The sequence below is a fragment of the Athalia rosae genome, chromosome 2, assembly GCF_917208135.1.
Source record: "Athalia rosae chromosome 2, iyAthRosa1.1, whole genome shotgun sequence".
Classification (NCBI taxonomy): Eukaryota; Metazoa; Arthropoda; class Insecta; order Hymenoptera; family Athaliidae; genus Athalia; species Athalia rosae.
Genome location: NC_064027.1, coordinates 1,110,618 through 1,134,120, shown reverse-complemented (window position 1 = coordinate 1,134,120; position 23,503 = coordinate 1,110,618). Strand labels below are relative to the sequence as shown.

The window sequence follows — 23,503 nt, the reverse complement described above, 5'->3', positions numbered from 1 at the left end:
TAAGTCCGTCACAAACTTCTCAATGAAATCGTAGCGGTCAATGAGTAGAGGATACATCCGAGTAGACGACCGACGTAATTTTTGAACGGCTCGTTCGCATAAACCTGAAATGACGATGTAAGAATTTCAAGCGAATTTCATACCTTTTATTATGGCCGAAGAATGGGGCTGAGGGATTCCCGTAAGAGCAACTCACGACTTTGTCCGGCACAACGATCTTCCTACCCAGTATCGAGTTTATCTTCGTCGGGAATCACTGATCACTTTCTTAGATAGCCCTTATCGGGTTCAGACCATTCTTCGGATTTAAATAAGAGAAAAGCTGCGTCTACGTACCAGATCGCGCCACTGACCAATGATTCGTCATCAATGACGCTGGGACTATTTGAAAGGAGCCGGTGTTACCGGCAGCCGATGGTCGAATAATAGATGATTAGCTGATAATTGAGATAGGTTAGTGAGGCCTAAGACGGGAAACTTTTTTATCGAGGAACACGGAAGTGTACGGAATCTCTCGATACTTGTCGGTGGTTGCCGAAAGCGACCGAATTTTACCGTCGTGGTATTAGCCACAACAAAAAATTGGTTCCATTGGTGAAAACTTCTCGCCAAATATATAATTAAATAATCCGTTTGACTCGTCGCTGCTCTCAATAAAAATTTTCCGCTCAAAAAGGCGAGTGTCAAAAAAGGGTGAGTAAAAGCCAGTGAAATTCAGGGCTTTTTTTATTTTTCCACGTTGTTCGAAGGCATATTCTGACGGGATGACGGGTTGCATGCATTTCGTCCCGATGAAATGCGAATAATGGGTAGCATCCATTACGGAATAGCTTAAAATAACAAACCCCGATGGCAGTCGATTAGAATCGTGCAATGATTTTTATTTCATTTTAACCCCATAATGGAAGCACAACATCTCGTCAAACTCGTGCCAAAACTTAACATAGTTAACCTATAAACTTTTTCCTGTGTTTCCTTCGTACTTTATACCTTTTCCTTTTGAAAAACCATCCGAACTACAAGACTTGACAACCTTTTGTTCACAGATATTACCCATAACTCCGATTGTCAGTATCTTCCCAAAATATGGAACCCATTTTCGGTTCATTCAAACTTTCTTCTGCCTGTTTTCTGAAAACCAGTAGAACACGTTAACTTTTATCGTATTCATATTCCGTAAATCTGAACGTGCTTCAAACCTGCATACAACAATATAAGTCATCCGCTCAGTGCCTTAAAAATTCATAAACCTTTTCCTTCACATCTTTCACTGCTCTCCTAACAGGTGAACACATTATTAGTTAGTTGTCTGATTTCCATTATCTCAAATTTGGAAAATTTCCTTGGCTTGGATGAAAAATTTAAATGCACTTTCTAGTTGATTATGTTGTTAAACAGACCTTTCTCAGCTCAGAGAACTTCATCAAAGTTTTCTTCTCTCTGCTGTTGAATAGTTAAATAATGAAGAAAAATTTTGCAGTTCCAGATTTGGTGTGGTGAAGTGTGGATCGATTGGTCGTAGATTATTTTTACCTTCGATCAAGACTGTATAATTTTATCTAAAATGGCTGGAGAACAGCAACAGTTTTTCCTCAAATGGAATGATTTCCAGTCGAATATGGTATCATCATTTAAGAATCTTAGGGATGAAAAGAGCTTTACGGATGTTACCCTTGCGTGCGAAGGACAGACTTGCAAAGCACATAAAATGGTCCTATCCGCATGTAGTCCATACTTCAAGTCGCTGCTCGAGGTTCGAATTCCAAAAACATATAATAATCATAATCCATAAAAGATGTAGTCTTTGATGTATTAGAAAATTCATGCTGCTGTCTTTGACATCCCAGAAATATCTTGAAAACTTTTTTTCACTGTAAAACCTTATATCAATTTTGCAGGAAAATCCATCGAAACATCCAATTATAATTCTCAAGGATGTAGCATACAGTCACCTTCAAGCAATTCTGGAGTTCATGTACGCAGGAGAAGTTAACGTATCGCAAGACCAGCTCCCAGCATTTCTGAAAACCGCAGATCGACTCAAAGTCAAAGGCTTAGCCGAAGCTCCTGGCGCCATCAAGAGGGAGGGTTAAATGTTTTGGAAATAGTTACAGTAAGTGATCATGTTTTTCTTCAATCTCAGTCCACAGTAACCAATATTACTAATCATTAATGAACTTTCTCAACGAATGGTCGTTTAGAATTTTGAATTTTGGAAAAATAATATTGCATGGAGGAGAACCCCTTTCACTTCTGCTGACTTGCAATAGGTCAGCAAAGATAAGATAATATTGATGATTAATTAATAGCGGATCCTATTTTTCCAGGTGTTTTCGGAAACGTGCAGACTGAAAAAATTGTAATGTTGTAAAGTGATTTCACAAGCACATACACTAGCGCTAAATAGTGTATCTGGTTCATGACTGTTATCAACTTGACTTGTAAATTAAAATTTTATAATTTTTTTTTTTTTAATTGCATTTACCTAGACAATTTATTATGAAGTACAAGTTGCATCAATGATCGAAGTTGATCAGCCTTGAACCAGTGTGCTGCAGACTACCAAACTGGTTATTTTTTTAAAATCGGAGTGCTACAGAGATACAAATAAACAAGAGAATCACGGATAGTTTAATATATTGTCGTACGCGGCTGGTTTGCAGATTCATTGAAACTTGAGATACCTATAATTCGCATTCAATTCCGGTAAATTATCTTGGAACTTGAAGTAGAAAGGCTGATGACCAGATGAATTGAATCAAGGTTGATGAAATAAATACTGCACAAATTGCGACTCAATTTTCCATCCAGGTATTTATCGCAATTTCCGAAACATTCAAAGAACCTGGAAAATGAGATTAATGTCGATAAATTTGCAAAAGAGCCGGATACCTTATAGCAGAGTATAACCCCAAGTTTACTGTGAGAAGCGTTATTGAGTTGCTTACTTTTTCACGATAAAACACAGCTTAAACTTTCACTATTCAGTAAAAATTTGGTCTTTCGGCACATTCAGCAATCGCTGAGCAAAGTAGGCAATCCGAAGCAATTTCGCTACTCTGGTAATCCTGGTACCACTCAACCAAATGCTGCCAGTATTCTTGTGGCGTTTTCACACTATTACCGATAGAACCAAACTTATTTATGATAATAATATATTGTGGAATGGTTTTCCAAGAACTGAAAGAAGTTGACTGTAACATACACACACACATTTTTTTACAAGCAAAAAGCAGAGTAGTCGTTTCCGATCGCATGGTTACCTAATTACAATCCGGACGAATTGAAAACTTTGTAAATTATCCGAGGTACGATGCATCGACTGTTCTGATCATGTTTTTTCAGGTACGACCGTAAATAGCATTATACATATATAGTTGAAATAACTTATTTACAACAATAGCGTAATACTTTTAGACTGTTCAAAAGTGTTGAAATAATATTTTTAAACTTCTTTTTATCCGCCGAATTCTTAGGAAACGAAATGACAATGTGAAATGATTCTGTTTCGGTTTCAAGAGAGCCAAAACCTTAAACTTACGTACGCTTGGTTTTATAACGGGTAGTTGTATGACATGAAAATTCTTTCATATTTAATCTTACGAACTCGATATCAGTTATTAAGGCATCTTGAGTTCGATTGTTCCCCTACTACCATTTCCTAACAATTTGCTGAGGCACTGGATTATTTAAAACTGACTATCGGGATCTGTAGAGTGATTTTGCTGTAATCATGTAATTTTTTCTGGATTTCACTACATTGAATTTAATCGTGAAGCAAAAATTTGAGAATATCGTAATATAAGGTTTTGACGGTTGTTAAGAGTAAGCAATTCTTTCAAAAGACACATGGCTGTAGGAAGTTATTGTTCAATTTTTCGTTACGAGTTCAAAGTTTGTGCTCGAACAGCTATCTCAATCACCAATAGACAACTGGTGAATCCCTCTCCATGCATACGAACCATTATATGCCGTTCTTCGAGAAACTCGGACGCTATCTATTTTGTTAGATACTTACGGATTGCATACATTAATTTAAGTTATTATAAATGAACATTCATTTAGTTCCTACTTCCTACAGATACTGGGCATTTGGTGGTTGAACGTTGATTGAACGAGCAAACATGATAATGATAATTATAGTATAATCATTAGCGATGAAAACGATTTTATACAATAGATCATTTTTAACAAAGAACATTATGTGGTAAAAGTTTTCATGATTCTTGTCCAATGTCTAAATACCAACAAACTTACTTTCTTTCTATTTTCTTTTCTGTTACTCTGTTATTATAATTTTTTTTTTTTTTTTACCATAATTTTGAAATCCAGAAATTTAAAACGACCAATTTAACAGTTGACTTGGGAGGTGGTTAGTTATTAAGATTAAGATAAAATTCAACGATCAATTAACTTTTTTTTACTCTTGCATAAGTTTGCACTCTGTGTTTGATCTGTTTCCTCCCCTTGAGTCCCTTTTCCCCTTATTCTAGCGTTACTTTTGCCGTCTTCGTGACTCGATGAGTATGATTATAATATGATGTTGAGATATAAAATAAATCGTGTAAATATATTGATTTTTTTCAATGCAGTTTGATTGCCCACCTTACTTTTATATATTTTTATAGACGCTCATTCATCACAGTTGCTGCGTTACCAGTAAAAAATGATTCCGTGTAAAGAAAGAGTGTTCATTTATTACAATCTTAAGAATTATTACAAGAACTGAGCGATATACAACGAAGAATGATTCAGGGTATGGCTCATGTGTTCATAACATGTGCAAAAAAAATATTTTCAATTAAAATAATCACAACTCTACAAGTAATACCGTATCTTACCGCAATCTACAAGCAAATGTACCTACATAGGTATATCACATAGTAACAACTTCTATAACACATTAAAATTGCTTTGCATACTCAGAGATTATCTTAAAACATAAAGCGAGACAGACGATGATGAAACACAAAATATGAGGTAACGCTGCCGTGAGGACAAAGTGGATCGCAAGTTCAAGTTGAAACAAATCTGTTTATGATGATTAAGTTATAAAAAAAGTTAAGTAGAGAACTTAAATTATTCGGGTTCAACTGGAGCAGGTACACGTACGTGTGAACTTGGTACTAGAGAATCATTCAACAATTTCTATCAGAGTCTATTGTATCCATATACATCTGTATACGATACAGTGAGTGTGTACAATTATATACTTCAGTGCTCAAGTTTTCGATTTTCACAAGTAGTAAGGTTATTCGTAAATTGTAATTGTGTGCATACCGATCAACAAATGTTCTAAGTAAAATGTCGCGGTATTCTAATCTCATACATACTCATTAAATTCCCTAAGTCAAAATTTAAGTTATACCGTTTTGATTATTGCTATGAGCATATAAATATTATGTATAATAATAATAATGATAATAATAACAATAATAATATTACAAACAATAATATCATATCATATTTGTGCATATCATAATTGTTGTTGAATAGTCGACTTTTACTACAGTGGTAAAATCTTTACCGTACCGTTATCAAACTTTACGAGTATTATTTTATACCTATACACATACATATACATACTCGGTATGTATTACTTATTGCACAGTACATGGTACTTGGACACGCACGCGTAGAACATCTCTGCAGATTGCATTAATGATTATACCTATAATATATTAATATATTTTGCTAATAACAAGACTATCAACTAGGCAAATATACAGCAGGCAGGCAGTAGGCATGAAGAATCAACCTTACTCTGCGAAAACTAGCAATCGATTTCTAGCGATTAGATCACTTGTATGAGCATTGGATGTGAAATTATCATCACACTTCTACGTACTAGCTTCTTTTCTAGTTAGAATCTATAGCATTTTAAATCGTCAATGATATCCGACCAATTGCTTTAATTAATTGCATTGTCACTTCTACCAACTCTATTCATACGCAGTGACTTTAACCAGGAATTAATAGTTTGTTTCTTTTGATCAAGGCGTTCGAATTATGGAATGTAGGTTGAGTTTTAAGTGGTTGTTGTGCTTTGTAACTATAAGTATTTACGGCAGAACCTATACGGGAGTTTTTGGGTAAGGTACAACAGCGAGAGCCGTTAACCAAATATCAGATAATAAAATTTGGAAGGTCAATTAAATTTGCCTTTCACTAATTGTAAAAGTACAAACGACCCAATTGCCACTGTAGATAATATTTCTAGTTTCTATCAGTTACGAAGACATGTCGCAAGGTACAAAATACGTATATTAAGAACTAACTTTTTACCACTCCAACTAGAAACGGACTAGAAGTTGTAACAAGTTTTGCTCTCCTTATATCATGCCGAATCCTTCTGTGCCTTCGCTGATCGCTAATAGCAACGCTTTTTCGAAATGATCGTAGCACTCGTAATCGGGGAGGCATAGTTGGTTGAAACTAAAACAAAAGTAGCACATGATTCGAACTCTTTCGAGATTTCCTCGCGAAGAAAACATTGCCCACTCACCATGTATGTGCTGTAGGTAGATTAGCGAACGTTGGTGCCGCTGTAATTTGAAAGCGTGGACTGAGCTGCTGAAACCCACCAGGAGGCAATTGGGAACAACCGGTAGTAAACTGCAATAGCCGGGCCATTTCTTCGCGGGTGAAGTTGCTCACTGCTGTCCAGAACCAATCCAAAACTCGTAAGAATTCGGGAGAGCCGCCGTTAGCTATATGGTGAGCTCGCAAATCTGCGACATTGTATTCACCTGTCCCACAGAGTAGTAGCTGAAAAAATCACCAAGGCTGTGAAAATATTTTAACTCGAGGAAAAAGAGGTGATTTCATTCGGGCGGGAATGCTTTCTTGCTGACCTCAAGTTCATTTTCGTCAAATATGCCAAGCAGATTGTCGGGAATGAGTTCATTGAGCCCACGGAGGAAGTAGTCTACTTCATCACGTATGGAACTGGCCAAACGATGTTGTGCTAATGCGTCCAAGTACCGGAGCTTCGTGTCATTGGTAACCCGCGTCTTACTCCCATTTGAGATCAGCTCAGCCACCTGTAAATTGAAGTTCATTCAATTTGGGTTGGAGCAATTCAGCACAAATGAAACTTGCAGTCTCCACAATACCTTCAAAAGTTGACCACTCGTGTCATATTCCTCTTCCACGAAATACAATTCCATTTCCTCAACGTCGTTCTCAAGGATGTATTTGACCTTGCTGAGGTAAAGATCAGGATCATCTTGTTCGAAATACTGGAAAGCATCAAACTTCAAATCTATAATACGACTCACAATCGAAAAGAAAAGTATCGGACTGATGAACTTGGAATTACCTTATAATGAACTCGAAGGCCAATTATTTGAGCAAGAAAAGATCTTGTGAATCTAGCTCGTACGAGTTGTCGATAGGACCCCCCAAGCGCTGATTCATACAGACATTTTCCAACGACTCTTCCAGCGAACTCGAAGTGTTTTGGTTTTAGATGAGGAGGCCTTTTGTTGTTTGGATGCACCAGTGCCTGTTGAGATTCTCCAAATGAAGAAAATAAGCCATTTCCACAATCGAACAACGCAGCACAAATTAGCTCGAACCACTCTCGACGAACGCCACCCCAATCCACACCTTTATAGGAGTTACGTTACAAGTTATTATCGAACAAAGACAAGAACCAAGATTATTCAAATTTGAGAGCAAATCGAAAGAAACTATGACTGGACGGATAAGCATGGATAAGTTATATTATATTACCTTGTTCACCCTGGAATATGATCTCAAAGTTTCGACACCAATCACTAACAGAGAATCCTTTAGTGGCCTTCATTGACTGTAAAAAAAATTTCCAAAATTCAATCCAGTTAATGGCAGTCGTTTACAACACTTGAGTTTCAAATTGAAAGCTATACTCACGGATTCAAGTAGTTTGTCTCGCTGAACTTTCATTGATAACTTTTCGTGATAATGTTTTTGATGATGCTTGCGAACTTCATGGTAGAAGAAATCTTGTTTGTCTTTAAAAGTCTCACTGCCACCAATATTTTTTAGTAAGAATTGGGTGAAAGTTGCTGCAATCACGTTACGACATCGAGATATCAATTCAACTGGTGGTTGACAGCCATCGTCAATGGAAAAGGCATCGTAACCCGAATATTGGTTGTTTGAATTTTCGAAATGAAACTGTAACGGAATTGAGGGCCTCTTTGAGTTTCTTATATTATTCTTTTAAATTCATGATTTAATCTCGTTTATTTTAATTTTGGTGTCAGCCTTACCTTTGTCGATGGACAAAGCCTAAAGGTAACAAGGCGCTTCGGAATGAATTTGAGCAGATACTCTTTGATAGTCAACTGCTTGGGGGACACGTAACAAAATACTTTTCTAGGCTTGGAGTAACGTTCTCCCTGCATCCCCATCAACTTTGCTTCATAGCAAATATGGGGGTTTTTCGAAGCGACATTTTTGTGAACAAGTGTTGCGTCACTACCTGTTGGAAATACAGCGAGTGAGCTTATTTGGCAATCAAAAAAATCTCATCTGTTCTACACAAAACCGACTACCCACACAATTTTCTACACAATCATATTTTTTTCTCAATCTAGGAATAGTTTGATATAAATAAAACTCACGTACTGCTGAGAACTATAATGTCAAAGTCTCCATTGTGAAGCTGAAGACCTGCTAAGCTTACTGTGGCATGATAGCAGCCTTCTTTAGGAAAACTGACTCTGAGGCAAATTCTTTGATTTGGACAGTCATATTCTAGCTGCACGCTGCAATCTACTGCAGATCCTTTTTCAACAGCAGTGCCAATCTGATGAGGGAAGAAAGTATAAACATATGTGCTTTTCAAGTTCTTAATAATTCTTATTCCAAAAATTAAGCCATTACTGACAGTCAAGTTTCAACTTGCCTGACTAATGTCTACTTGATACCCCACTGTAGGATCATCTGTGGCTCCAAAAATGCAGAGATTGTCATATTCGTCTCGAGGCTCAATTGCCATCGAGTGTGCAACACCCGCTGTGCACACAACTGTGGAGCTTTGCCGCACAAATACCGTTTTATTGGCGTCAGGCGGCCCTGTAACATATGGTATTGGCATCTGTAGCATTGATTTCTGGTACTATCTGAACAACATCAAAAATTCTAAATATCTTTTACAGAGATGAATGAAAAATCACCTGGAAGGAAATTTTTAACAAAAGGACTGCCGTGCACATGACATGAGCCAATGAGTACGGCAATACGGTATTGACCAGCATGACGAACAGTGAATTTGACAATAGCTGCATTGGCAGCTTGTGGATCAGTGCCACCTAATTCGATCAAAGTTGCTACTCTTCGGGCACCTTCGGTTACTTCTACAATTAGATTGTCTTTGTCACATATCGGATATGGCTGCCCATTTCGTTGATAAAACTGAAACAGAAGAGAAAGGCCCATTCCTAATCGAGGGCTCACAGTTTGTTTACCGATGAATAATTAGGAGGACTCTGAACTCACTTTGACCATGAACGTCATAGTTTCTCCAACAAGTTGAGGTTCCTCCCATTGAAAATGTACGCGGCAGTTACTCGGAAGTAGATATTTTCCCGTAACGTATTGCAGAAGCGAATGTTTTGCCTCAGGAGCTAGAGCAGGCTGCGTCATAGCTGCTAATGTTACTAAGCCTGCCACTGATACAGACACAACCAGCATCCCACCTTTTTTTTTAATTAAATAAACACAAAGATTAAAGCGAGTATCAAAGAAGATGGTAATGTAAACATACGGAAATAACTTTATGCATTCCAGTGACATGACTTTCTGTACACCATTGCTCTATAATCGCTCTAATTCGTTATTGCTGTTACTATATTACTCTACATAAACGAACTACCAAATTCTAAATCTGTGGCAAGATGGAAATATGTTCTCAAGGTATAAACGTACCCCAAGTCCATGCATCTTGGTGCTGACTGTTTTTGACTACAGCACTCCAGAGGTCTGCTTTCAACGTGGCTAGGTCTTCCTTTGAAGTGGGAAGTTCTTGACGGGCTGCAGTCCATTTCGCGAGATCTTTACCCAAGGCAGCGCGTGCAGCATGATCCTCGACCCAGTAGACGTCTTCCAAAGAAACAACTTCCATCTGAACCAATCTGCGAGAAACGATATACATGATATTTCCAGTAAAATATCTGTAGATTGAGCGATACCAATACTTACTTTTGATAGTGATTGTGGAGCCCGTGCTCCGTAAGCCATTGCCGCAGCACAAGACGCTGTTGCAAAAGGCGAGCAGCACGCTGAAGACGCTCTTCATCATGCAGTGGTAGTTCCGGCAGTGCCTCAACTTCTCCGCAATTCGCGAGACTTGAGATACCTTCAATAAATATTTAACTTTGAATATTACCATCATTCAGACTCGAATTCTAACAAATTAGCTTCATTGTTCAAGGGCACGATCCATGTGTTGCGAGATAGCGCAGACAGGAAATAAGCTTCCCTTTGTGTAATAATAGAATTATTGAGGTTTTTTTTTTCAAGTATGAATATGCAAAGCGACGTCTAATAATGTTTGTGTTCGAATGACCTATAATCAATTTGTGCTTTTTTGTTCGGATATTCACAACAGAGATCAAGTGATTGGTAAAGCATTACTACGATATGGTGCGTAGGTGTAATTATACAATTATGTTTTGTTGAAATAGCTGCAAAATGCGTAACATTATTAACAAAAATTGCTTTTTGATAAATATTATCTCACAGCAACGGAAATATCACATAGATTAGATTCTTTTCCTGGCCAGCAATATCCTGAGGCTCAATGTGCCTCTTGCTACTCGACGTTTCTTCCCAAACGATTCAGTAGTTCCGAACAGTCCACGATGTATCGTCTCTTAAAAATACTCGCTTTTGCTTGCTGCATTGTAAATGCAGCCTCTGTGTGTTCTACGTCAAAATACAATCAAGGTGAGTTAACTTAACGAAAGAAGTACGATAGTACGTGGTTGAAAGCTTCGCTCATTTGGGATTTTAAACTAAACGCAGGTCCGAGAGATTGGTTGCAATGTTCATCAAGCAACATTATAGAGGTGAAATCCAAGCTGACATTAAACTTGATAACGGTATCTGTATCTGGATCGTCCATACCTGAGATTGGTGATTTTACTTTCGTGCAAAATGCATCGACTATTGAGAATTTGAATTTCCATGACTGTGGTATTAACTCGATCGGAAACCAAGGGTTCAGAGGACTGAGTATTCTGAAAAAACTGAGTTTACCCTACAATAATTTGACAAATTTAAAGGCCACTTGGTTCGATGACCTCCCAAATCTTGTTCAGCTAGATTTGTCTTTTAATCGCATCTCTTACTTGGATCCAACCATCTACTTCCACCTATCTAAACTTCAAAGACTCGACATCAATGACAATATTCTGACATGCATACCCACGCAGAACCTGGAGAATATTAGGCATTTGAAAAATATACGTATTCAGGAAAATCCGCTAACGTACCAATGTAGGGCGCGGGTATGTAGTAATTTGGTACTTTGGTAGCATAGAAATGAACCTTACGCGAATAGTTCAATAAAATTACCATATATTTCAGATAACGCTTTGGCTGAAGAACCATAAAGTTGACTATGCTACAAATGAAGACAAGTATAGATGGTTGGATGGTATTCTTTGGCAGTGTTTATCCGATCTGCCCACAGACCAATTCGCAGACAGGAGGATGAACACCTGTGTAGTTTCCAATATGTTTGATCAACTAAGTACCATACTGCGTTCTTCAGCTTCTCTGGCGACATCCACCCAAGAATGTGTTCCAGCCAGGCAAACTCTAACGCAGTGTCTCCAGAGCCGAAATGTGAATAAAAATGGTGACGTCCTGATGAACTTACTAGCTCTTACGCATAATCTTGCAAAGATACCCCATTAACCAGCTGATTCGATGACTATCCCCATCGCAACACGCGAGGCAGTAGTACGGATAGTGCAAAGGAAGGTGCTGGCCTATGCTAAATCTAATATGCTTATAAGAATCTAGACAACCGTGACGCTATGAGCGTGTTTACAATGATTTTACATGATTTGCTTGTAATTTGTTAAATAACATAAATCGACTTATCGCAATATGTGCAGTTACTACATTGATGATTGATAATCTATTGCATGTTTGGTACTCCGGTGTTCACTCACCGGAAGAAGCACTACCACTCGGACGCAGCGACATACCAATCGATGATATCTCTTCGACGAAATAATCCTTTCCTCGTTTCTCATCTTTACTTTCCGTGCTTTTATCCGGCATGATAGAAACACCTGGCATTCAAATTGTTTTTTCATCAATTTTGTTAATCCATTTTGTTAAGACTGAACGTGTCGGTTATCATTAGAAGATCAAAAGTTGACAAATATTTGAATTGAATCGGATAGTGCCTGATCTTATTCAAGTTCACCGTAAAAATTAACTGGAAATCAAAATATTCAAACATATTCTATTCGAGAACAGCTCGGCCAAACATTGATTTAAAATGGTACGAAAATTGTAATTTGAAAGGCAGGTCAGTTATGCCTTTTGCTCTGCAATATATCGAGCCTATTTGATTTCCGAAAATCTTGTACTATGCAATTTTTATCCATGATTTTAGAAGCAATCGCGTCATAGAGAGACCTTCAAATATTTGGCCATAAATTCGATACCGATATAATTTTGATTTATGATCTATATTCATAAGCAATTATTCCCAATCGAAATCGATGTGATTGGTTTTAGTATCCCGCACCGTGTTGTTAAATACTGCTTAGCATAGGTATAAGTATAACGGACGCGGGATATTTGGAAATGCTAATTTCGTAAATCGGTGCATGTATGCGATGTAATTTAATTTGACCTTCAGCGAATTTCCACCCCCTACCATAGTTTCACCCCGTTTTCCCCGCCAGCCCCTCGACCTCTTTTGTCTTACTTTGAATTAACGATCTAAAACCAACGTGTACGTGGATAACTACTATAGTGTTCATAATTATTCATACAAGCTCGTCTATCAAGTCGTTACATCGGTATTATATCGATCTAGTTCTTTCTCCAGACCACGTCGCTTTGCCTACCTATAATTTTCTCTTATCTGAAAGTGAAAGAGAAAAACTGAAACCTTGTAATTCGTAGACACGCGAAAATCTTCAATGCTGCTAGGGGCGAAATTACAAACTTTGATAAAAAAAAATCGTACAAAATTGATCTCGTACATACGATAGAATTGTATAACGATAAAGGAAAGGGAATAATCTCAATTCTCAAAAGAACTCAAGAAATCGGTCATACTCGCAATGACTAATGTAAAAGAAAATTCAAACGTATGGCGCAACGCCAGCCGTTCATCGTTGGTAAAAGTTGTTCATTACTTCAGTAAAGATTCTACGTCAAAATTGGTCTTTTGATAATAGAACATAAATAAATAGATTAGTTAAAAATGTAGAAAAAAAGAGATTTTTGGCGGCGGGGGCTGCTGGTATTTTTAAGGGGTGGAAATGGTGAAACAGCAATTTAATTTACGATTGTAGAAAAAAAAAAAATAAAAAATAACTGCCGACTCTCGGGGTTTGATACTGCCAAAAGTTTGCGATAACCATCGTTCTCGTATATCACAGACATAAAATAAGGTATGATGTACTTAATCGTATTGAAGCACCTGTGGTTTTACAGCAGCTATCTCGATTTCAACGAAGAACGGAAGAACGGCTACACCGAATTAACCGTTCGAGCCGCATTAACATGACGTTCTAAAATCGCTCGAGGGTTTTCGAAAAAAGAAAGTTAGTAGCGTTGAAATTTTCAAATCACAATTACAAATGTAAACAAATTATCTACACTAGGTGTAGCGCTAACAGAGCGCGAATGGCGATACTATTGTAAATTATTTACGATGAACACGTGTGGGACGGTGTCAAAAATTTTTGAATCGCGGACTTTTGAGGAATGGAATATAAACGGAACAGGGTTTGTTTGAAATAACGAAGGAAGAAAATTTGAAGTCAAAAGGATATCCAGGGAGAGCATGAGTCGCGGGGGGCATAATGCTGCAGTTTTAACAGGGAGGTGTATTATTCTTGGTTTGGATTTATACCGCGGATTACTAATAATGCGTATAGCCGATGCTGCGGGGGTGGGTGATTAACGGGGAGGTTGAATATAACGAGCGGAACGGACGAGGCGCACGACTAGCAACTGACACCGACTAGGAGCGACTGCGACTGCGACCGAGACTGCGAATGGAAGTGCGACTGGGCCGACTCTGCTCTGGGTCGGGGGATGGAATAACACGGGGTGAAATAATACTATGGTAACGGCCTCAATACACGCGCCCCCGCCGCAAAATAGCCACGAAACATGGAACATCGCGCAGTGACATTGCCGCAGCGCACCCCTTGAGGCTCCACGACCCAACGCGACCCGATCCGACCTGAGCCGACCTTTTCTACATCCAACAACCACCGAGAGGCAAGGCGCAGGAACTACCCTATCCGCTCTTTTTGCTGTACAGGGTGGTGGTAGAATCGCTCTCGCAACTCTGCGATCCAACGATTTCGTAGGGTACAAGACCCACTTGGAGTTACGATTTTTACAATAAAGCCAACACGTTTTCATCCGCAATTTCCCAGGCATTGAAACACCCTAAGCTTAACTATATGAAATAGATGAAATAATGGGATGAATCGATACTGATCCCAGTCTCCTGCATGAAAAGGGCGGTAAAGACTCCTTCGTGATAATTAATTTTTTCTTACACTTTCGGTTAATAGATAAAAAATTGAGGGGTTTCCATCACTGAATAGAAGGATGTCTAGTAATTTCCGTACGCTATCATAAAGAAAAGCAGTACTTCATCTCACATGAGTTCAATAACAACTTGCTGAACAACGTACGGAAAAGATTTGGAAGCCAAATCCGACGTTTCGAACGTCCCTGAGGCGTAGGGTATAAGTCCGCTGAATCAGGATCACCCTGTAGATTATACCTATGTACTTACACGTAGATGTAGGTATATTAAGAGACTGCGTCATGCGTCGGAGCAGTTCACTATATAAGTAATCAGATAACATACACAAAAATAAAAGTTACATCTACACTCGTACTGCGTAGAATAAAAGTAACTAACATTCCGGATTAATTTATACTTTTTACAAGGGATCATGCGCCAAATTGTGTCAATTCACGTGACTTAAGTCTCTCATTTATTCGCGATTTGACGTGTCAAACTCAATTACCGTTAGATACAGTCTATATCGCAATCCCAAAGAATAACTTGATAGGCATGCAACAATATCGCGGTATAACATCTGATCAATAATAGACTTATAATACCCACCTGAAAAAGTAATTACATAGGTACTTTATTGGCAGCGTTAATGAAGGCGCGGACCCCTCATGATCAATATAGCACAGGCAATCTATAGAGTCATCACTGACTGACTGCGGCGATCAATTAGAGGAAAGATCCATGAATATACTATATCATCATTAGTTGGCACGGTTAATTCGTTTAATTAAACAAGAATACTTTGCTGTTAATTGTGGGCGAATATCTACGACCAGTAACAACGCCGATCGATATTTAATCATCGCGAGATCTCAATGCTTTATTGCTTATACAGACGGCGAATTTCAACTCTGAGCGCTACGACCGCGCGGATTTAGGACACGGAATTCTATTTCACGACGAACTACCTGCGATGCATTGAATACCACAAATTCAAGGCACTATTATTTGCTTTTACTTCTATAGAATGCACGTTCCTGATCTGCAGTGGCATGAATATCACAAATTTCCGACATTCTTTCTGAAAATTTTCGCTTATGATGTAATTTTATAAAGTGTATGTATGTATACCAAACTTCCATTTAGTCAGAAGATTATCAGATTAAACATTTTCGAAAACGAGGTCTCGCACTTTAACGTCTTGCGTATATCTATATAGCGCGGGAGTTGGTTTCACGGATCGATTCTAAAGGTGTTTCGCGTGCCTAATCCTGATCAGCGAATATTCGGATAATTCGGATAATTCGGTTATTTATACAGCGTGCGGCAAAATGTTCGTTTTATTCCTTACAATTTCGTCGCTATAAAATCTGACTTTATAATTGTAGCACGCAAACTGAACCCTCCTCTTCACACTTAATACTTAAAAAGATCACCGTGATTGAATGCGTCACCAACTCTGACAATTTTTGCCACTGACAGACATAGTAATTACATTGCTAATAATTGACTGATGAAGTTTGGTAGGTCAGATTCGTTGATAAAACTGCTAAAGAATACCAAAAGCTAGAGTGAATGAAAATAGGAAAATGATCTGGGCAGTTTGTTGCGTGTCTGGTCCTTTTAGAGCATCTCTGAGGAGCTTAGACTTCCAGTTTATGAAAATCAGTGCCAGCTTTGTGTTCTTTCCAGGTCAACGGAAACAGAGACACTCTGAGCTCCGAACGAATCCTTGCACAGTGGAATATATGTAAGTTGAAAATACCTTTTTCTTTAAAGAGTGAGCGGTACTGTTTGAATCCGATCTCTGCTAGCCACTGATCAGCCTCAGTGAGTTCTCCATTATTGCTAGTTCCTGCTGCTAGCATGAGTAATTTTCCAAGCGACAAAATCATCGACAATGCCAGGAATACCCCTGACAGCACCGTCGACCAGCGAGCCATTCCCAGGCTAAAAGTCTCCAGATTATCGCAGCACTTTCTGCATCTGGAAAAATGACCTTAATTAATGAAAACAGTAATAACGATGGTAGAATTTTTCAGATTAGTCGCTGTTCCATAAGCTCTAATGTACTTGGGGCAAAGGTATATACATGTGTTTCTCATTGAAGAAAAAACACTATGTGTGCAAGTGAATGAAATGGAGATCATGTCAACCTGTTAAGATTAAGAGACAATTGACCCTCCAACTGAGTTACGATATGTTGTCAAAATAGGGTTGACCACTCTATTTTGTTATTGTTTTTTGAATAAGCAAAGGTGTGATTGAAAAAAGTTTCTATCATATATTTTTTGATAGTTCTGATACTGAGATATCACCTATGAACTAGTTGAGTACTAGTGTTTATAAACAAATATTGAATACTATATTACTTTGCATGCTAATTAATAGCTGGCCTCTGAGCAAGTTTCATAAATTCATGACGATCAAAAATGCATCCAGCATAAAGCGAGATAGTGGATGAACCTCTTATTCGAACACTAGCAACACTTCCTAGTACACATGTAATTTAGTGAGCCGTCAAAATAACGAAACTTTGACAAGTCGAACTGCTAAGGACTTAATAACTGTGTAGCTCGAACACCACTACGCTCACCAACCGGCCGGCTAATGAATGAAGAATCTTGCTAGGAATTTTCTGTGATGGAACAGTAGCGTCATCTAACTTCCTGGATTCTGATCAGATAATTCATCACTGATGTTTTTAAAAGAATACCGATAGACTACACCACCGTTACCAAGATTTTCAAATGCCCCAAAACTTCATGATAATCACGTGGGACTGCATTGCACGCGGTTCTTACTTTCCTCCTGTGCTTGTAAGCAGTAGTCACTAGCCAGCAGTCATCAGTAGTCACGTTGGTTTGTTTAATTAAGGTTGGTTTTGACTGACACAAGTACAATTTGAAGAGGAATGAATGAGAACACTAAATAAAGATACGAACAACGATTTGAATTGAACTTTGTCTTCAATAATCAGTGATTAAAATGTCGGGGCAAGACTTGGTGTCGGACCAAGGACTTCGGATTGATGGACGCCGAGCTAATGAGTTGAGACAAATTCGTGTTCGCATGGGTGTCTTTGGGCAGGCAGACGGCAGCGCATATCTAGAACAAGGGAATACAAAGGTCCTCGCTGCAGTGTACGGGCCACACCAGGTAGTTATTTTTATCATGTGAACAAAGTTCTCACCAATGTTCTAACCAGATCTGGGCAACTTATTTAACGAGTTGAGTTTTACCCTACAGCCTCGAGGTAGCAGTCGCGGTGGCAACAAGGGTGCTGGAGGGGTTGTAAATTGTCAGTATAGCATGGCAGTTTTCAGTTTTAGCGCAGGTGAGCGCAAAAAAAAGCCAAGGGGTGATCGAAAGACCCAAGAGACTTCGATGCAGCTACGCAGAGCAATAGAAGCAATTGTGCAAGTAGACCTCTATCCACGCTCCCAAATAGACGTATTTGTAGAAGTTCTTCAATCTGATGGAAGCGACTACTGCGTCGCTGTGAATGCAGCCACTCTTGCTCTCATCGATGCTGGTATTCCTATTAAGGTACAAATTCAGCTCAAATTTCACAGCTATCAAAAAAAAAAAAAACAACCACTTTATCCAAATCCTCTTCAAAGGATTATTCAGTTGGATGCACTGCGATGAGTGCAAGTATAGGCGCATCAGAGGAGGCTGAAGGTAAGGAAGGTCCCGGTGCAGCTCTGGGAATAGTTGACACAAATCATATGGAAGAATGCACAGGAGCCACAACTCTCACAATTGCTGCTTTGCCTGGGGCTCCCAGTTCCAATTACGAAACAGACACTCAGAATGCAGGGTTGGTGGTAGTGGCTCAAGGTGGTGGGCAGCGATTGCATCTTTCAAAACTCGAAGGTCTGCGACAACGGGCGTTACAAGGTTGCAGAGACACCAGAGTCATACTTGACGAGGCAGTGCGAACCCACTTGGCAACACACGCCCCACATTTCATTTAGATTTAGAATTAGAATTAATTCATGAATTTTTAATGTATGGCCCACCTGGGAAGTACGTCTGGGGACATAAGAATAGAATATCGCACTTGATTAAATATGATTTATTTTTCTCGCTGAATTTTTTTCTATCGATAATAAATCTTAAAAAATATATTTTATATATTTACACGATAACAGATATTTAACGGCTGTAAAAGTATAAATTGTTTCGTTTTGCAAAACTATCATGAGCGCGTTCCACAGTTGTTATCTTCAAAAATTGTCAATGTGAGACCGACAAAGTCTATTATTCTCGGATTCTAATTCAGCATCCTTGAATTATCGTCTTTAAACTTTAGCATCTGGGTGTCTTTCCATGATCATTCCGACTCCCTGAGAATCAGAAGTAATAATCAGTTGATTATTTGGTTGGAAATATTAATTATCGCCAAACAAATTAAATGATGACTAACCTGACCACCAGCAGCACATGCAGCAATCACTCCGAATTGTTGATCTTCTTTAATCATGCGGTTGGCGGTGTGTGTAGCTAATCTAACTCCAGTCGCAGCAAAAGGATGTCCAATTGAAAGAGAACCACCCCATTTATTCCACTTGCTTATCTCCGGCACACCCACTTTACTTGACTTGCCCAAGTACGTTTGGGCAAACCAGTCAGAGTCCAATGCTTTCAAATTAGCTAAGATTTGAGCTGCGAATGCCTCATGTACCTCCCATACTCCTATGTCTTTCAAATCTAGTCCAGCTTTTTCCAATACCTGCAACGAGCTTGAGATTAAGAGGATACAGCTCCCCAAAAAGGTTACAGAGAAAAGGTTCAAATAAGTATCTATACCTTGGGAATGGCATATGCGGGTCCTAGAAGTAGTTGATCGACTGGATCCTGCGAGACATAAGTGAAATTTCTGAGATACGCTTTAGGCTTGAGTCCAAGTTGCTTGGCTCTTTCTTCAGTCATAATCAGAGCAGCGGATGCGCCGTCAGTGATAAAAGATGCATTAGCTGCAGTTACTGTTCCATAAGGCTTGACAAATGCTGGTTTGAGCTTGGCGAGTTGGTCTGGTGTCGAGACTCTAATTCCATTATCTTTGGTGACGACGTCATTGATGCCGGGTACTATAGGAAGAAAGAACAGACACCCCCCACATGTGTAAGCATTAAGATCATCAACAAGTAATTGCTTCAGTTGTCATTAACTTGAACAGGATTGAGATTATTTAAAAACCTTTGAATGGTACGATATCAGAGAGATGTCCTTGCTGTTGAGCCTGAGAAGCAAGAGTGTGTGAACGTAACGCATATTCATCTTGTTCTTGGCGTGATACTCCAAATGCAGCAGCCAGTCTGTCTCCACTATGGCCCATAGTTTCGCCACTGGAAAACTCAGCTACAGCTGGCAACTGAAGAATAAAAATAACTGTATGTATTGCACGTTCCAAATATTTGCAATGTGCTCCCTTGATCATAATGCTAACAATCTGAACTATCAGCTCCACATCAAAGTTTGATCAGAAAATCATGTTGTCAAACCCACCTCTGGAATGAAATGGCCAGGCCTGATGCTTGCTAAGAGTGAGAGCTTTTGAGCTATGCTCTTGGCTTTGCTGGCGCGCAACATAACCGATCTCAAGCTACGACTATGTCTGATTGGGACATCAGACATGAATTCAACACCACCAGCAACCACGATGTCATAAACACCACAAGCAATCAATCCTACGCCAGTGGTCAGAGCCTGGTTGCTACTGATGCAGGCCATAGTTATGGTATGTGCAGGTGTTTTTTGACTGAAACCAGCAGCTAATGCTGCCTCCCGACCAACATTGGATGTCTTCACTTCTTGGATTACTGTTCCATAGGTTATGTATTCTATCAAATCCTTATCAATTCCAGTCTTCTTCACTAGACCTCTAAAATAGATGATTCAGTTCATCAGGATGAAAATTGTCAAGTATAAAAACTTGTTGCGATTATCTGAACTGATTCTCATGATTCAGACTTACTGAAGGGCATGCCTAGCGAGATCATGAGGCATGAGTTTGCTGTAGTGTGTTCCTGAGAGGAGAAATGGAGTACGCACACCGTCTACGTAGACAATATTCTTTCCTGCAGGGCTTCCACCCTTGGTTGCGTAGCCCCTGACCTCATTGTTAGTATCGCCATGGCTCTTCCATGACATAGGGAGCACTAGGTGAAAGAAATGGGAAAATATTTGAAAAATATCCAACTGTGCATAATTGATAGAATTCGTGGATGCATGAGTTCATCGAGGAATACTGATTTTTGAACAGAAACAATGATGAATGAAAATTGTAATCAGTGGAATAGTGAACAATCCACGTAGAAATTAAAACGAAAAAAGAATTATTCGTCACAGTGGTAATTCTGTTCTGATGGGGTTGACTATGTCCAACACAAATTGACGACTTTTAATTCAATCAAGGCGAATCTGGGACGAGTCCGAGTGTGCACTTTGCACTTTGGCAATTTATGCTAGGACATAGTACACATTTGTGCCGAAGCTCAATTGTTATCTTAGACGAAATACTTGTAATGAATTTTTAATTATACCAGCAGTCTGTGATCTGATCCCATGATTAACACGTATCAAATTCCTCGCTAAATACGTGGCCATTTCAGGAGAGTTTCTCGTCTATTTTATCAATCAATCGGACGCACACCACAGTTAAACGAACCAGTAAACACTCAGCCACAGTCGACACAGAATATAACGGCAGAGAAGGATGACCTGGGAGATTTAATTCACTATAAACTTCCAAGGTGCTTTAAAACCTTATTGTTAAAGTACAAAATGAGAACTAACGACATCTAGCGGAATGTAATCACGAACTAACATCGAGTTCCACGCGTACAAGTCTGCAATTCGAAATTCGAATGCTCGCCACTGTCCGACGAATTTTCAAAAAAGCGGGGCGGATCGAATTCTCGCGTAAATAATAAAATTGAGTTCATTGACATCGTAGTTATCAACTGAAAGATAGAAAAATGATTCTATCGATGTTGAGACTTTTCATTATGTGATATCGCGATGGTATTTATTGAACAGTCAATTAGTCAGACAGCACTATGTTATACGGTAGATTACCATACCGAACTCAAACTATTTAACTCATATGACGTATACCCGTCCCTTCAGAGAATTCCGACTATCAAGTATACCTTCCGATATTTTCTGTCCGAAGAAAAAACAAAAACGTTTACCTAAATCTAATCGCATAGTTATGCAGTTCCACTGCAGTCGTTGACTGTAATGTTCAGTCAACGCTGCAGTAGGGTAATCTGATGCCAAAACCACACAGAGCAAAGTTGGATCTGAACAATCAATCCCTTATTTCCAAATCGAATCATCTCACGAGGATCTCGAACTAACACAAAACCATTCTGCCAGCTAATCCGAGAATCGAGAATCAGCGGAATTGTTTGAACCGAAACCCCAAAGCCTTCATAAAGTTATTACGTATTCAACTATAACTTCCCGTCGACATGAAGCTCTCGTGTAACATCTAGTCCAAAATGTATAACTCTCCTCGGTTGATATGGAAAAGTATTATACTTTACGTTGAAGAATCTGGGATGGTTATTTGTCAAAAGTGCATCACTGGACGCGCATTTCCATACGTATCGGATACTAAGTAGGAGCGGACCAGTTTCGTGGCTATATGAAATGCCAACATACCTGTAGTAGATGTATCAAGGGTTTATCTTGGTACGTACATAGTGGAATTATGTCGATCATTCATCTCTATAGGTATTACTAACTGTTATTAGGCTTGCACGCTCGCATAAATCCCAGAGCTTTCTTGAGCTATGAGCGTCGTGCATTAATTGCACTGTAACAAATCTTACTGCACTCTGTATAATTGCCTGAACGGATATAATACGCATGTATTGCAGTACGTATGCATTTCCATCGATATTATGCCGTACCGCAATAAGGCGCGGTTTCTGTAGCAGCTCTAAACAATCTCATCAATATTCAAAAGTGAAAGAAAACCCGCTGCTCCTTTTGCATTCCATTACCAGCTTCACTGATATTGCAGCTTTGTTCTGTGAACAGATGAGAATTGAATCAAATTGAATAATAACAACATCAAACGATTGTTTCAACTTGTTTCCAAGACTTTTATCGTTCTTTTCAAAATCTTCAGAAGAACGTCGCGTTCTACCGAAGGTGATCGATAATTGCTCAATCATCATATCATAGATATATTGAAATCTTGTAGTCAATGGCGATGTACGATTTTCTGTGAACGACTCTACTTCAATCTTTACTTCAATCCCCGAGAATGCGTTTCACTCGATCACTCGTGTGCATTGAAACATCCACAGATATTGCTCGGAGTATAAGGGTGGCGACGTGGATTACGATTACTTGGTACGCGGATGATGGTATGTGTATATATTGTTTGGCAGCGGGGGCGGTTCCTTAGAGAAGAAAACCTCCACCAACGCGTGACATTTCGCGAGAAAAGGCATAAAAGTGGCGGTGAGAACGATAGCGGTTACATCGGTGGTGTCAAGTCAAGTTTAGCCGCAACGCTCGGGGGTCGTCGAGGTTCTCGGGTATTGTCAGGCGCCGCAAAGACGGAGAGTCTCGCCGAGGGCGAAGTGACTGAGAGCCACCTAGGGATGGTAAACTTTTGTTTCTTTTTCCCCTGTTTCCTTTCCGTTTTCCCACCTATTGCTCTTGCTTTTCACGCCCCCGCTCATCCTCGCTCCGTCTCGATGGTATAAAATATATATTTCTTCTTATATTTACTGCTGCGCG

The 23,503-nt window shown here is 39.1% G+C and overlaps 5 protein-coding genes across 10 annotated transcripts; 3 read left to right on the top strand and 2 right to left on the bottom strand.

Annotated features, from left to right (window-relative positions):
* Positions 1-534: 534 nt before the first annotated feature.
* Positions 535-4,573, top strand: LOC105691469 (longitudinals lacking protein-like). Of its 2 annotated transcripts, none has more exons than XM_012409947.3 (4): positions 535-693; positions 1,481-1,753; positions 1,899-2,113; positions 2,328-4,573. In XM_012409947.3, the coding sequence occupies exons 2-3, from the start codon at positions 1,565-1,567 to the stop codon at positions 2,091-2,093; spliced, it is 384 nt and encodes a 127-aa protein (XP_012265370.1). In that variant the 5' UTR covers positions 535-693; positions 1,481-1,564; the 3' UTR covers positions 2,094-2,113; positions 2,328-4,573. The 2 variants fall into 2 exon arrangements, with proteins under 2 accessions (XP_012265370.1, XP_048506963.1); XM_048651006.1 differs by lacking the exon at positions 535-693 and adding an exon at positions 826-1,285.
* Positions 4,574-4,677: 104 nt separating this feature from the next.
* LOC105691467 (apoptosis-resistant E3 ubiquitin protein ligase 1) lies at positions 4,678-17,272 on the bottom strand. 4 transcript variants are annotated; one of them, XM_012409942.3, is made up of 16 exons: positions 17,107-17,272; positions 16,500-16,720; positions 10,192-10,348; positions 9,919-10,124; positions 9,490-9,689; positions 9,168-9,405; positions 8,897-9,066; positions 8,617-8,797; positions 8,259-8,470; positions 7,897-8,163; positions 7,738-7,813; positions 7,322-7,611; positions 7,116-7,241; positions 6,855-7,043; positions 6,506-6,768; positions 4,678-6,435 (listed from the first exon to the last, which is right to left on the bottom strand). In XM_012409942.3, exons 2-16 carry the CDS (start codon positions 16,675-16,677, stop codon positions 6,333-6,335), a joined length of 2,856 nt encoding a protein of 951 aa, XP_012265365.1. In that variant the 5' UTR covers positions 16,678-16,720; positions 17,107-17,272; the 3' UTR covers positions 4,678-6,332. The 4 variants fall into 4 exon arrangements, with proteins under 4 accessions (XP_012265365.1, XP_020711203.1, XP_012265368.1 ...); XM_020855544.2 differs by lacking the exons at positions 16,500-16,720; positions 17,107-17,272 and adding exons at positions 12,174-12,296; positions 13,649-15,113; XM_012409945.3 differs by lacking the exons at positions 16,500-16,720; positions 17,107-17,272 and adding exons at positions 12,174-12,296; positions 13,667-15,113.
* LOC105691468 (leucine-rich repeat transmembrane neuronal protein 3-like) lies at positions 10,049-12,107 on the top strand. Its single transcript, XM_012409946.3, has 4 exons — positions 10,049-10,635; positions 10,735-10,938; positions 11,017-11,501; positions 11,581-12,107. Exons 1-4 carry the CDS (start codon positions 10,554-10,556, stop codon positions 11,911-11,913), a joined length of 1,104 nt encoding a protein of 367 aa, XP_012265369.2. The 5' UTR covers positions 10,049-10,553; the 3' UTR covers positions 11,914-12,107.
* Positions 17,273-17,461: 189 nt separating the features above from the next.
* LOC105691527 (exosome complex component RRP41) lies at positions 17,462-18,832 on the top strand. 2 transcript variants are annotated; one of them, XM_012410056.3, is made up of 4 exons: positions 17,462-17,611; positions 17,715-17,893; positions 17,984-18,283; positions 18,358-18,832. In XM_012410056.3, the coding sequence occupies exons 2-4, from the start codon at positions 17,723-17,725 to the stop codon at positions 18,712-18,714; spliced, it is 828 nt and encodes a 275-aa protein (XP_012265479.1). In that variant the 5' UTR covers positions 17,462-17,611; positions 17,715-17,722; the 3' UTR covers positions 18,715-18,832. The 2 variants fall into 2 exon arrangements, with proteins under 2 accessions (XP_012265479.1, XP_012265478.1); XM_012410055.3 differs by having other exon boundaries at positions 17,462-17,893.
* LOC105691526 (trifunctional enzyme subunit beta, mitochondrial) lies at positions 18,800-21,491 on the bottom strand. The gene is made up of 7 exons (XM_012410054.3): positions 21,286-21,491; positions 20,718-20,901; positions 20,249-20,624; positions 19,940-20,114; positions 19,550-19,830; positions 19,167-19,472; positions 18,800-19,086 (listed from the first exon to the last, which is right to left on the bottom strand). Exons 1-7 carry the CDS (start codon positions 21,347-21,349, stop codon positions 19,042-19,044), a joined length of 1,431 nt encoding a protein of 476 aa, XP_012265477.2. The 5' UTR covers positions 21,350-21,491; the 3' UTR covers positions 18,800-19,041.
* Positions 21,492-23,503: the final 2,012 nt, after the last annotated feature.

Bases quoted from the DNA above. Each gene is read 5' to 3' on its own strand.
- LOC105691527 (XM_012410056.3), top strand. From the start codon at position 17,723: ATGTCGGGGCAAGACTTGGTGTCGGACCAAGGACTTCGGATTGATGGA. The intron at 17,894-17,983 runs GTAGTTATTTTT...TTTACCCTACAG, and splicing joins CAGTGTACGGGCCACACCAG to CCTCGAGGTAGCAGTCGCGG. The intron at 18,284-18,357 runs GTACAAATTCAG...TCCTCTTCAAAG, and splicing joins ATGCTGGTATTCCTATTAAG to GATTATTCAGTTGGATGCAC.
- LOC105691469 (XM_012409947.3), top strand. From the start codon at position 1,565: ATGGCTGGAGAACAGCAACAGTTTTTCCTCAAATGGAATGATTTCCAG. The intron at 1,754-1,898 runs GTTCGAATTCCA...TCAATTTTGCAG, and splicing joins ACTTCAAGTCGCTGCTCGAG to GAAAATCCATCGAAACATCC.
- LOC105691526 (XM_012410054.3), bottom strand. From the start codon at position 21,349: ATGGCCACGTATTTAGCGAGGAATTTGATACGTGTTAATCATGGGATC. The intron at 19,473-19,549 runs GTATAGATACTT...AGCTCGTTGCAG, and splicing joins CCGCATATGCCATTCCCAAG to GTATTGGAAAAAGCTGGACT. The intron at 19,087-19,166 runs GTTAGTCATCAT...TCTGATTCTCAG, and splicing joins CATGTGCTGCTGGTGGTCAG to GGAGTCGGAATGATCATGGA.
- LOC105691468 (XM_012409946.3), top strand. From the start codon at position 10,554: ATGACCTATAATCAATTTGTGCTTTTTTGTTCGGATATTCACAACAGA. The intron at 10,939-11,016 runs GTGAGTTAACTT...AACTAAACGCAG, and splicing joins TACGTCAAAATACAATCAAG to GTCCGAGAGATTGGTTGCAA. The intron at 11,502-11,580 runs GTATGTAGTAAT...CATATATTTCAG, and splicing joins CGTACCAATGTAGGGCGCGG to ATAACGCTTTGGCTGAAGAA.
- LOC105691467 (XM_012409942.3), bottom strand. From the start codon at position 16,677: ATGGCTCGCTGGTCGACGGTGCTGTCAGGGGTATTCCTGGCATTGTCG. The intron at 6,769-6,854 runs GTCAGCAAGAAA...TGATTTTTTCAG, and splicing joins TTGACGAAAATGAACTTGAG to CTACTACTCTGTGGGACAGG. The intron at 6,436-6,505 runs GTGAGTGGGCAA...CTTTTGTTTTAG, and splicing joins CTACCTACAGCACATACATG to TTTCAACCAACTATGCCTCC.